The sequence below is a fragment of the Notolepis coatsorum genome (genome assembly GCF_963971535.1).
Source record: "Notolepis coatsorum genome assembly, chromosome: 14".
NCBI classification, from domain to species: domain Eukaryota; kingdom Metazoa; phylum Chordata; class Actinopteri; order Aulopiformes; family Paralepididae; genus Notolepis; species Notolepis coatsorum.
The window spans coordinates 98,474,276-98,487,148 of NC_140178.1; the positions used below are offsets into that span (position 1 = coordinate 98,474,276).

Sequence of the window (12,873 nt, forward strand, 5' to 3'; positions counted from 1 at the left end):
CAAACCGGAAATGGACCTAGGCGATCGACGTCCTATACTTGGGATATTTCACCGCCAGTCTCTTTGACGCACGGTAAGAGGATGCTAACGTTATTTTCAGCCCAATTGTTTATTAATTTCACTGCAAACCATCTGATCAATATACTACATACTACATAAAGCATTTACTGACTATCACGGAATTATAAACGACCCCCCCCTCCCCTTTCCTCCGCGCATGATGACGGATAACGTATACGATCATATACAGTTGAATTTTTTAATATAGCGTGTCTAGGGAATAAACGGCAATCGATAATCTATATATGCGTTTAGGCCTATAACTCACGTTCTAGGAATTACTGCAGAAAACGATAAAAACATACTTATATTCTAGACGGTATTAACACAACAATGTATGAATGAAAAAGTATAACGTTCCTACATCCTGAACGATAGATAATCGATGTTGAATGGGCCATAGTAATGTAAATTTAGCAATACAATTTAAAAAGTTATAGCCCTGCAAAGAAGGTAAACATCTCCATAGGCTTAGAGTGGTGGCAGACTGGCTATATTGATGGATATAACCAATGGCAGGGAATGTGTTAATGGTCCTCCTCACCTCATGTTCTGTTATCCTGAACACTGAGTCTCCATCAGCAGCGCCCCCCCCCCCCCCCCCCCCCCCCCCTCTATTGCAGTGGTTTGTAGGCTGGTGTTGTTATTCCCAGCCTCAAACCTCGCATAGAAGGTATTGAGATCATTTGCTAAGGAGATGTCACTGTTCAGTTTGAGGGAGGTGCCTTTGTAATCTGTCATCGTTCTGAGGCCCTGCCACATAGCTCTAGAGTCAGCCTGTTCATATTGAAGTTCAATTTTATCCCTGTAGCGCCTTTTTGCTTCTATTACTGCCCTCCTAACGTTGTATCTCGCCACCTTGTGGTCATTCATGTTACCTGCCACAAGCCCGGCGTTGTAGGCTGAGGTGCGCGCCTTCAGAGCTTCGCGGACGGACACTCTGCTCTCTATCAGAAATGATGCTCTCTGCTCTCTATCATGGATGATGCACTCTGCTCTCTATCAAGGATGATGCACTCTGCTCTCTATCAGGGATGATGCACTCTGCTCTATCATGGATGATGCACTCTGCTCTCTATCAGGGATGATGCACTCTGCTTAGGGCTGGGGGCGATATGGAAAAAAATCATATCGCGATAACGATATGATAATTTTATTTTATTTCTCGATATCGATAATTATCGAATTGTTATAAGTATAAAAAAAAAACATTTTATTTTTTTTATTTTTTTTTTAACAACAGATGTATGTTTATTTTGCAGCAATTCTTTGTCATTGCCGCCATCTTTAGTGTTACATCCCCTCACACTCCAGTTCTCAGGCTGCAGCTGGTTTAAAAGCTAAAGTAAACCGGCTTCTCTGCTGGCTGTGGTTCCAGAGGAGTTGAACAGTTCTGGCTCTGCTAGTTTATTTTCGATCTTTTGGCGCTTTTTTGGTGGACAAACCACCGCACATGTGCACTGTGACTCGTGACTGGAGTCTAGTTCTGCTAGCACACATAGCCTACTGTGTACAGACGGTTTCAAAATGTATTTTAAATTAGAAAAATAGGCGGTTAGGTGGTCGAGCGGAGATTGCGTTCGTCACCAGCCCCGGAGCTGTGAGCTTGGTTCGCCTGTTCGAATCCAGCTCACAGCTCCGGGGTTGTCACCAGCTTGGCTGGCCGTCTGCACTGATACAATTGGCTGTATCAGAGGGTGGGAGAAGCTGGCGGGGTGGGTCCGGGTCGTTGTAAACAGCGACTCCTACAGTTCGGTCGGGGCGCCTGCTAAGCGCGGATTGGACGTGAGGGGGATAGTGTGGTCCTCCCACACGCTACGCCCTCTCAATGAGAATCCGCGCTGCCAGGTGAAAAGAAGCGGTGATTGGCTGGACGTGTGTCGGAGGAAGCACGTGGTAGCCTCCACTCTCCCAAATGATCTGACTGTGGGGGGTAAAGCGCAGCGACCAGGAAGGGACTGGGAATTGGCATACGACTAACATTGGGATGGGAGAAAATCGGAGGAAAATGGAGGGGGAAAAAGACCAAAAAAAAAGAAAGCAAACAAAATAAATGGACAAGAGAAAAAGAAATCTGAATTTGGTCAGTATTGTCATTTGGACAAGCAAAGCCATTACTTTAAGTTGCAGGCAAGAAAGACAAGTCTGTCCACTGTCTCTGGTTTTAAAACTGCCCTGTTGCAGGTAAAAAAAAAATATATATAAAAAAAAGAAAACGATTCGATATCGATTATTAAAATATATCGCGATATTTATCGTTATATCGCCCAGCCCTAACTCTGCTCTATCATGGATGATGCACTCTGCTCTCTCTCATGGATGATGCTCTCTGCTCTCTATCAGGGATGATGCACTCTGCTCTATCATGGATGATGCTCTCTGCTCTCTATCAGAGATGATGCACTCTGCTCTATCAGGGATGATGCTCTCTGCTCTCTATCAGAGATGATGCTCTCTGCTCTCTATCAGGGATGATGCTCTGCTCTCTATCAGAGATGATGCTCTCTGCTCTATCATGGATGATGCTCTCTGCTCTCTATCAGAGATGATGCTCTGCTCTCTATCATGGATGATGCACTCTGCTCTATCATGGATGATGCACTCTGCTCTATCATGGATGATGCTCTCTGCTCTCTCTCATGGATGATGCACTCTGCTCTATCATGGATGATGATGCACTCTGCTCTATCATGGATGATGCTCTCTGCTCTCTCTCATGGATGATGCACTCTGCTCTCTCTCATGGATGATGCACTCTGCTCTCTCTCATGGATGATGCACTCTGCTCTATCATGGATGATGATGCACTCTGCTCTCTCTCATGGATGATGCACTCTGCTCTCTATCGGGGATGATGCACTCTGCTTAGGGCTGGGTGATTAATCCCTGATCTCGATTCATAGACCTATGCAATCTCATTTCTAAATTATGACTTCTTTTTATTAAAAACCTTTATTTATTTCTTTTACTTTTTTCTTTTACTTTATTTTGTATGTTACAACTAGAGACTTTTAAGTTTAAGTCAAGCACTTTCATATATGTTATGTTTAAGTTTAAGTCAAGCACTTTGATATTATGTTATGTTGTCTGTTTAACACATTGACGGCCACGGGTATTAGACGGACCCACTCTATAAGGCCAGCATATCATAATAAGGTTTCATTGTGCGTGAGGCTGTTTGTAGAGCTAAATCTATACTTTATATTATTGCTATCTGTCCATTCTCTTTTTTTTTGATCCACTTTTTCTCCCATTTTCTATATTTTCTCCCATCCCAATTTCGTATCATCCAATTCAACCCTCCCCTGTCACGAACGCTGTTTCTTGCCTCCCACAAGCCGGCTGCAATGTGGACTAAGTCATACATAGCACAAGTCCCCTCCGGTACTTGAGGTAACAGCAGTTGCATCTTTTCACCTGCGCAGCTCGATCTCTCAGTGGCGAGGAGTAACGCGTGGGAGGCTCACGCTGCCCCCGACACTTCCTGATTCTACTGCGCAGGCGCACCAACCGACCTGTAGGAGTCGCTGTCCACAACGCCCGATCCCCACCCATCAGTTTTCCACCCCCTAATACGGCCAATGTGTATTAGTATGAACGACCAGCTAAACTGAAAGCAATGTGGAGCGCTGGGCTCGAACAGGCGAGCCCAGCGTCTCCGCATTCGTGGCGAGCGCCTTGCCCACTACGCCACGTAGCCGCCCCTCTATCTGTCCATTCTCATTGTCAATTGACACTATAAACCGTCCCTTCAAAATGGCTTAAAGAAATAATTTTGTCATCAATATGTTCCCATTTTATAGCGTCTTGAATATGAACGTTATATGGGATTGGTCTGGTATATTTCCTGCAAAACGAGATACAGGGCTAATAGCTAATAACGTTAAATCGAATTCGTTTCGGCCCTACAGAAGCTAGAGCTAAAACGCAAAATGCACATTGTCTGTATTTATGGTCCACCATGAATGCATGAAGGGGGGCGGGGGACGTCGTTTCTGATTATTGATTACCAATAACCGCGTTGGCCTCAGTAGCCACATTCGCTGACCGGGTGGTTGGCTATGATAACAAGGCCTGATCAGCGTGTAATTTATGTGAAAAAGATCTTACCGGTTGGATCCCCAAAAGGATTTCCCAGTTATCGATCGCCATCTGGTAGATCGATATGTCCATTGGCTGATCATATATTCCTTTACTGCATACTGAAATCCGCGTCCCAAAACGTATTCCGTGCTACATGCTACAGGCATAGCTTCAGGTTAGCAGAAAACTACATTGGAGATCCAGAAAAAATAAGACAACTTCTGCCACAGGGAACAGCGCCCCTACGAGGATCTGGCCGGTAATGCACTTTTTCGAATTCAAAGAGTAGGGTACTTCTGCAGTGCCACTCGGTGACATTGAGTAGGTTATTAAAATGGAATAAAAGCCAAAACAACCTTGCCACGGACATGTCCCTGGCTGGCCCTTTAACACAATCGGGACGGGCCACGTATATATCCGTGTTTCGAATCCATGCTTTAAGGACCGAAGGATGGATATATCCGTGGCAAGTTGTTTTGGCTTTTATTCCATTTTAATAACCTATTCAAGGTCGCCGAGCTGCACTGCAGATGTACCCTACTCTTTGAATTCGACAAAGTGCATTACCGGCCAGATCCTCTTAGGGGCGCTGTCGCGATAATGCAGTGTGCCCTGTGGCTGAACGGTGCATTATTTTTTTTTACTTTCAATGGAGTTTTCAGTTAGCTGGATTCTGGATGTGCAGTCTGTAGCTTGGAATACGTTTTGGATCGCGGATTTCACTATGCAATAAGGGGATTTATCATCAGCCAATGGACATATCGATCTACCAGATGGCGATCGATAACGGGGAAATGCTCGGGGGGATCCAACCGGCTCATGGTAAGATCTTTTTCACGTCAATTACAGCCCGATCGGGCCTTGTTATGATACTCAACCAGGCGACCAGCGTATGTGGCTACTTAGACGAACACGGTTATTGGTAATCAATAATAAGAAACGACGTCCCCCGCCCCCCCCCCCCCCCCCCTTCATGCATACATGCTTGAGGATTGTGCCGATCATATGCAGTTTGAGTTTTAACTGTAGCTTATGTATAACGGAAATGCCATTGGATATAACGTTAGTAGCTATTAGCCCTTTATCTCGCCTTCCAGGAAATATCCTAGCCGGAATCCTGTATAACGCTTATATTCACGGCGCTATAAAATGAGAACGTATTGATGATTTTTTTTTCTTTAAGCCATTTTGAAGGGATGGTTTATGGTCTCAATTGACAATGAGAATGGACAGATAGCAATACTATAAAGTATAGATTTGTTTCTACAAACAGCCCCAAGTCTGTTTACATATGCTGGTCGTCTAGAGTGATATTAGACGCATCCCAGTGGCCGCCAATGTGTTAAGCATGGCGCCGAAATACAGACATGTCCGTGGTTGGCCGGGAGTGTGTTAAGAAAAAGTGCAATAAATGATTTTATTGAAAAAATAAGAATTGCGTGAGAGAATCGTGATCTAAATTCTTAGAGAGAAAAATCGTGATTCACATTTTAGCAAGAATCGCCCAGCCCTAACTCTGCTCTCTATCAGGGATGATGCACCAATGCTACTTTTAGCTCATTCTGAATTGTAAACATTAGGTATTTGCTTATGTTTCATCCAATCTTTTTTTTTTTATCCACTTTTTCTCCCATTTTCTATATTTTCTCCCATCCCAATTTCGTATCATCCAATTCAACCCTCCCCTGTCACGAACGCTGTTTCTTGCCTCCCACAAGCCGGCTGCAATGTGGACTAAGTCATACATAGCACAAGTCCCCTCCGGTACTTGAGGTAACAGCAGTCGCATCTTTTCACCTGCGCAGCTCGATCTCTCAGGGGGACCCTGATGTAAACAAGTCGAAAGTCTTTCTCTGGTCTGCATCCCCTTAACAATTGTATGTATTGAGCTGTACTGTACTGTACCCATTCTGCAATCTGTTAATAAACTTTTCAATCAATCAATCAATCAATCAGTGTCGAGGAGTAACGCGTGGGAGGCTCACGCTGCCCCCGACACTTCCTGATTCTACTGCGCAGGCGCACCAACCGACCTGTAGGAGTCGCTGTCCACAACGCCCGATCCCCACCCATCAGTTTCCCACCCCCTAATACGGCCAATGTGTATTAGTATGAACGACCAGCTAAACTGAAAGCAATGTGGAGCGCTGGGCTCGAACAGGCGAGCCCAGCGTCTCCGCATTCGTGGCGAGCGCCTTGCCCACTACGCTACGTAGCCGCCCCATGTTTCATCCAATCTATTGATTTTACTGATATAGTAGCTACGGTCGGTCACTGTTTAGAATGACTAGATGACTAATTTACAAGGTTAAAACAAACAATAAAATAGGGCTGTCTGTCCCGATTACCAATTTTCTGGGCTTCAAAGCTTCTTCTGTATTAACACTTTGACTGCCAGGGGGCGTCTTTAGACGTCTTTGCTGGCCATGCTAAAGTTGCCGGGGGACGCTGTACGTCGTCTTTATATCAATATTTCAAAAATCTGCGATCGGATTCATAATGTCCCTCCGCTGGCCTGAGATTCACCAGCAGGACCCACTGAGCTCTCTGGCGGTTCAGGAGCGCCATCTGGTGGCCGATCGGCGCAATCGCTTAACAGGAAGCGCAGTAGAGGTTGTGCTAGATGTCCGTATTGCTTCCGGCCACTCGGGATAGGTTCCGGCACTCTAGCTCGTCACTCTACATAGCGATCGATTGCCAATAACTCGATAAACAACATGATTTGGACGTATATACCATTATACAAGCTGGAGATGGACCGGGTAATAATATATCCCATAATGATAAAATTTCTACTCGACGATGATCGCCCAACGGCGCGCGGAGACTGGGGTGAGTTTCAGCGTGTAACGTTACCGTCTTCGATAATAACTGATATTATCAACATTTGACCCACATTAGATGATTGGTATAACGCTGCCCACGGAATTATAAACGCCCCCTCGCCCATCCGGTCAACATCAGATGACGTGTAGTAACTTCTAGAAGTACGTCTAGTTGGAATTTTTTATATCGCGCTGATTGCCATCAAACTGTATTTCATCATCAATATAATGCATTTGGGGCTATATATCACGTTCTGGAGAAAGCTGCAGAAAGAGATGAAAACATACTTATACATTAGACCATACTTTACTATGAATATGTGAATGAAAAAGTTTAACGTTGCTACACAATGAACAATACATATAGGACTTTGAATGGGCCCTAATAATGGCAATGTAGCAATAGAATTTAAAAAGTTATAGCCCTGCAAAGAAGGGGACTTTCTCCATAGACAAATAGCGCTGGCAATCTATGGTATATCATTAATTTAACCTTAGGCAACCAAAGTGTTAATGATCAGACAGTAATCAACCCTATGTCTCTCTCTCTCCTCTACCCCCACCCCTCAGGCCAACACCACCCCCCCCAAGCTGAACCGAGAGGAGGCCAAAGGGCGTGGTTCCCTGCTGTCTGACATCAGTAAAGGTGCCCAGCTGCGCAAAGTGGCGCTAGTCAACGACCGCAGCGCCCCGCTGCTAGAGAGTAAGACCCAAACACCAAAGCCCCAAACACCATCAACAGATCACCCATACATTCGGTTATACCAATACTTAAGTCAACAACAACAACAGCAACAACAACAACAACAGCCATTTGAAGAGCAGAAGAAGGTGGCAGCCAGCAGTAGGAGCGCTCCTTTTTCACTAGAGAGTAAGACTAAACATCCTCTTACCTCAACCTGTACGCTGTATGCAGAGATGCCACGTTTAGCCAACTCTCCCCTTCTGTCCAAATTTCACACGAGGTATTTAAATGTTGTGATTTTGTAATCGCCAGTAGTCAAATCACTCATATTTGAGTTAACCTCTTGAGCCCTAGCCCTATTTTCTGAAAATCCGCCTAAAATACATACCTAAGTAAATGGAAGATTGCTCCACTTCTACAAGGTCCATTAGCATGTTCTTGGTATCGAGGGACATCTATGGATCTCGGGGAATATATTCCCAGTGTCAGAAATATTGTGTCTGTTACTAGGCTTGAGTAAATTGTAATGAACCAAAGGAGAATATACATTTAAAAGTTTTATTTAAATTTTTATAAAATCTTTGACAGTGAATAACACTGAGCTCATTCAGCACCTTCAAAATCTAAGCAAATGAATAAAGGGAAGATGATTAAACAGAAGGTTTTGTAGATACAGTACTGAATTCTGCCATCCGGACACATGCAATTTGAAATATGATTATAGACTATAGAATATATATAATAAATTACCTTATTATAGCCAAGTCGCACATCTATGGATCACGACTTCCCTTTCCAATGGCAGAGTTCAATCTGGATTTAGTATCGCCAGGCATGCAGCAAAAAACCGTGAATGAAATCTACTGTAAGTACAGTTACTTGTTTAATAATCGACGTTTCTCCGCCATTTTTCAGAGAGAAAACGAACTGCGTTCTAATTTATGCCAATAACGTTCAGGTTTGTGGGAGATAATCGCGAAAAATGTGATAAATAAAAAGGTTAATCCACAAGTCAGATGATTGACAGGAGCTGGCTTGAGCTGGGTAGTGTCGTTTTTCGAAATTCCAAAGGCCATCGAAAGCCCTGGGTCTCCTCTCCTCATATGACTACAAACAAAATGGCGGCCCGCATTTCCTGGCGTCAATAATCGCCTGTATCCGACTAGATTTCTAATAACACTTTAACCTATTGATAAACAAATGTATTGCTGAAAATATACACTTTGACTGCTGTTTTGACAGGGTTAGGGTCTTTACTCTTGGCTACATAAAAAACAAACAAAAAAACATTAATTCATATTCTGTAGATGGATTTATGGCGTGATGTCATTTGCGGTCCACCACCAGACCGCTCGGGCTTAAGAGGTTAATACTGGTGCCTCATATGCCCGTGTGGACTAAGCATTTTTTAATGCACTGTACTGAGGGATAGCATTAAATTAAATATATAATCAAGGCAATTGGACATAGTTTGAATACGGTTCTAATGCAGAAGCTAGCTAAAGAAAATAACTTAAATCCGTGTTTTCTAATTAATGATGGTGAATGAGCTAACATGCTAACTAACTGACGGAAGACAGGAATTAAGTTGAGGGAAATCTTATGGTCATGCTATACTATGAGAACATAATTGTATAAAAAAAAGACTGCACGTATCATTACATTTGTATTTATTTATTATTATTATTATTATTATTATATTTTTTAAACCTCCCAAAGCACCCCCTCACAGCACCCTCTAATTGATCACATATGATAGTTTTCACAATTATATAAGACAAGCAAACACTTATTTATATGTCAAGCACTACAACTGAAATTACCACACAATCTTGCATCTCTTTTAACAATACAACAGCACCACTTTTCCCGCTTTTCCAAAGCATACGTAGGCTAGTCCTAGATAGGTCAACCACAGGACACTATCTAGGGGAAATTGTGGCACGTTTCTTTTTTATGCATGAATACAAATCAAACAACAGTAACATTAGATGTGTTTAGATCATTGGTTCATATCATGTTCAGCAGGTCATTGGTCCTGTTTGGTCAGTGTTTTGTTTTTTGTAATGCTTCAAATGTCTGTCTGTCACTGAGCTTTCTGCTGTCCTTTATATCCACAGTGCTCTGCTCTTCTTGTCCTTAATATTATTATTATTAAATACTTCACCCACAAACATAATACTGTTCTGACGGCACAATATTTACGTAATTAAGAGATTTGCTGAACATAAAAAAAAATATGCATAGCATGGGCCATGTTTTGTTAACAAAGAAAATTAATGATGGAATAACAACAGACTGGTGGCGTAGGGTTGTTTGAGTCTGACACCATGACTCAATGATACCTTCTGATAGCAGGGTTGTTTGAGTCTGACACCATGACTCAATGATACCTTCTGATAGCAGGGTTGTTTGAGTCTGACACCATGACTCAATGAGACCTTCTGATAGCAGGGAAGTTTGAGTAGGACACCATGACTCAATGAGACCTTCTGATAGCAGGGAAGTTTGAGTAGGACACCATAACCTTCTGATGGTCATAAAACGTTTTGAAAATGTAAAGAATACTGTCAAAAAATATAAAAAAAATATATAAAAGTTATTGCAGCTTTAAAATGAATGAATATGGAATTAATTAATTAATGGCCAAGTAATGAATGAATTAATAGAGTATTAATCAATAAGTATGCCTGAATAGGTATGACTGAATGAATAGGTAATGAATGAATTAATAGGTGTGACTGAATTAATAGATTATGAATGAATAAATGAATAGGCAATTAATTAATTCATCAGTGAATAGGGAATGAATGAATGGGCAATGAATGAATAAATAAATGAATTGGTAATTGATGTTAAGTGAATAGGTCTGGGCTAATATTGGTTAACTACAACTGATGAATTTCCATCCAAAATGCGGATTTAAGTGCTTTCATTTTCTAATCTAGTTGGTGCACTATGACACTATTCAAACTGTGAGTATTATTTGATCAGATCTTAACAATTTAACAGGAGGAATAAAATGTTTTCTGCTGTAGTGTCCAGAACTACAGTATGAGGCCACTGAACCAAACTGTAGAACTGTGAGCATCCTGCATAGAAGCTATTTCTGTTGTTCTGACTGTGCTTGTGCCTGTATGTGTTGATTGTGCTTGTGGATAAGATGAATGATAAGGGGAATGCACAATGGACCTGGTGCTTAGAAATGTCTGCCACTGTGATTGACATCGCCGTCCACACTAGTTCCGTAGTGGAATATGAATGAGGCGCAGAACTAACCAGGCTCCAAGCCTGTCAAAGCAAAGCCAGTGATGGAAGTGAAACACTGTCATAACAATAGCAACAAACTAGTCAAGCTAGCTCTGAGCTTACAGTATGAGGCCACTGAGCTAGCTACATGATGAAGCCATTGAGCTAGCTACAGGTTGAGACCACTGAGCTAGCTACAGGTTGAGACTAGGGATGTCCCGATCACGTTTTTTTTGCTCCCGATCCGATCCCGATCATGTGATTTTGAGTATCTACCGATACCGATATTTCCCGATCCGATAAATCTTTTATTTTTTTATTTTTATTTTTTTTTAACTTTATTTTTTTATTCAACAAACATGACCATGTTCACGTCTTAAACTCATACTGAGGCCTTAGTTTTGGTTTTAAATTGCATATCATCATTCATTTATTTATTGTCACACAGAGCAGAAGAATTTTGCCAAAACAAACCAATAGTATCCAGCTGCAGAACGGCAGACCAGCCACACTCTCAGACTCAAACGCATTTCCTTTGATTTAATTATACATCAAATTATTTATGTCACGGATTGCAATGCCTCGCTTGAATGAAGTTAACTTTTCACCTGGATAACGTCAACATTCAGGGTGAATGTAATGTGAGAAATTGGGATTAAAAAAATAAAAAAATATTTATTTGGGTCTGAGAGTGTGGCTGGTCTGCCGTTCTGCAGCTGGATACTATTGGTTTGTTTTGGCAAAATTAAGGCCTCAGTATGAGTTTAAGACGTGAACATGGTCATGTTTGTTGAAAAAATATATATAATAATAATAATAAAAAAGAAATCCTGATATATATATATTTTTTTTGCCGATCCCGATCTTCGGAAAATCACATGATCGGCCCTGATCACGTGATCGGATCGGGACATCCCTAGTTGAGACCACTGAGCTAGCTACAGTATGAGGCCACTGAGCTAGTTATAGTATGAAGCCACTGAGCTAGCTACAGTATGAGGCCACTGAGCTAGCTACAGTATGAAGCCACTGAGCTAGCTCAGTGGAGTATGAGACCACTGAGCTAGCTACAGTATGAGACCACTGAGCTAGCTACAGTATGAGACCACTGAGCTAGCTACAGTATGAGGCCACTGAGCTAGCTACAGTATGAGGCCACTGAGCTAGCTACAGTATGAGGCCACTGAGCTAGCTACAGTATGAGACCACTGAGCTAGCTACAGTATGAGACCACTGAGCTAGCTACAGTATGAGACCACTGAGCTAGCTACAGTACGAGACCACTGAGCTAGCTACAGTATGAGACCACTGAGCTAGCTACAGTACGAGACCACTGAGCTAGCTACAGTATGAGACCACTGAGCTAGCTATAGTATGAAGCCACTGAGCTAGCTACAGTACGAGACCACTGAGCTAGCTACAGTATGAGGCCACTGAGCTAGCTACAGTATGAGGCCACTGAGCTAGCTATAGTATGAAGCCACTGAGCTAGCTACAGTATGAGGCCACTGAGCTAGCTACAGTATGAGGCCACTGAGCTAGCTACAGTATGAGGCCACTGAGCTAGCTACAGTATGAGACCACTGAGCTAGCTACAGTATGAAGCCACTGAGCTTGCTTGTTTGCTAGCACGCTTTCTTCAGAGTTCTGATTCTCCTTGTTCCACTCCGGAACTGGCATGGGGTATCGTGTGATTTCAAATCAGGTGGCAGATATTTTTATAATTATTGGTCCATTATGGGGACTGTATATCTTTTAGGGAATATATATACAGTATAGGGCTGGGTATCGTTCAAAGATGTTCAATACTGATACCCTGACTTCGATAACAGTTCCTGAATGATTCAATACCATTTTTATTAAATCCATTTTAACAAAAATAAAACTGCATCACACATTACAGTCAGGGTTTATGCTAGCTGGTATTTACCAGCCATTAGCCAACTACAATTTAAATTGGCCGGTAAATAC

The 12,873-nt window shown here is 42.3% G+C and overlaps 1 protein-coding gene across 1 annotated transcript in view; it reads left to right on the forward strand.

The window, feature by feature from the left end:
* Positions 1-12,873, forward strand: part of LOC311240329 (WAS/WASL-interacting protein family member 2-like) — a 40,149-nt gene that overhangs the window by 14,089 nt on the left and 13,187 nt on the right. The window contains exon 3 of the mRNA XM_084328908.1: positions 7,539-7,671. Within this exon, the coding sequence (XP_084185034.1) occupies positions 7,539-7,671 (133 nt within the window). The remainder of the gene's footprint in view (positions 1-7,538; positions 7,672-12,873) is intronic.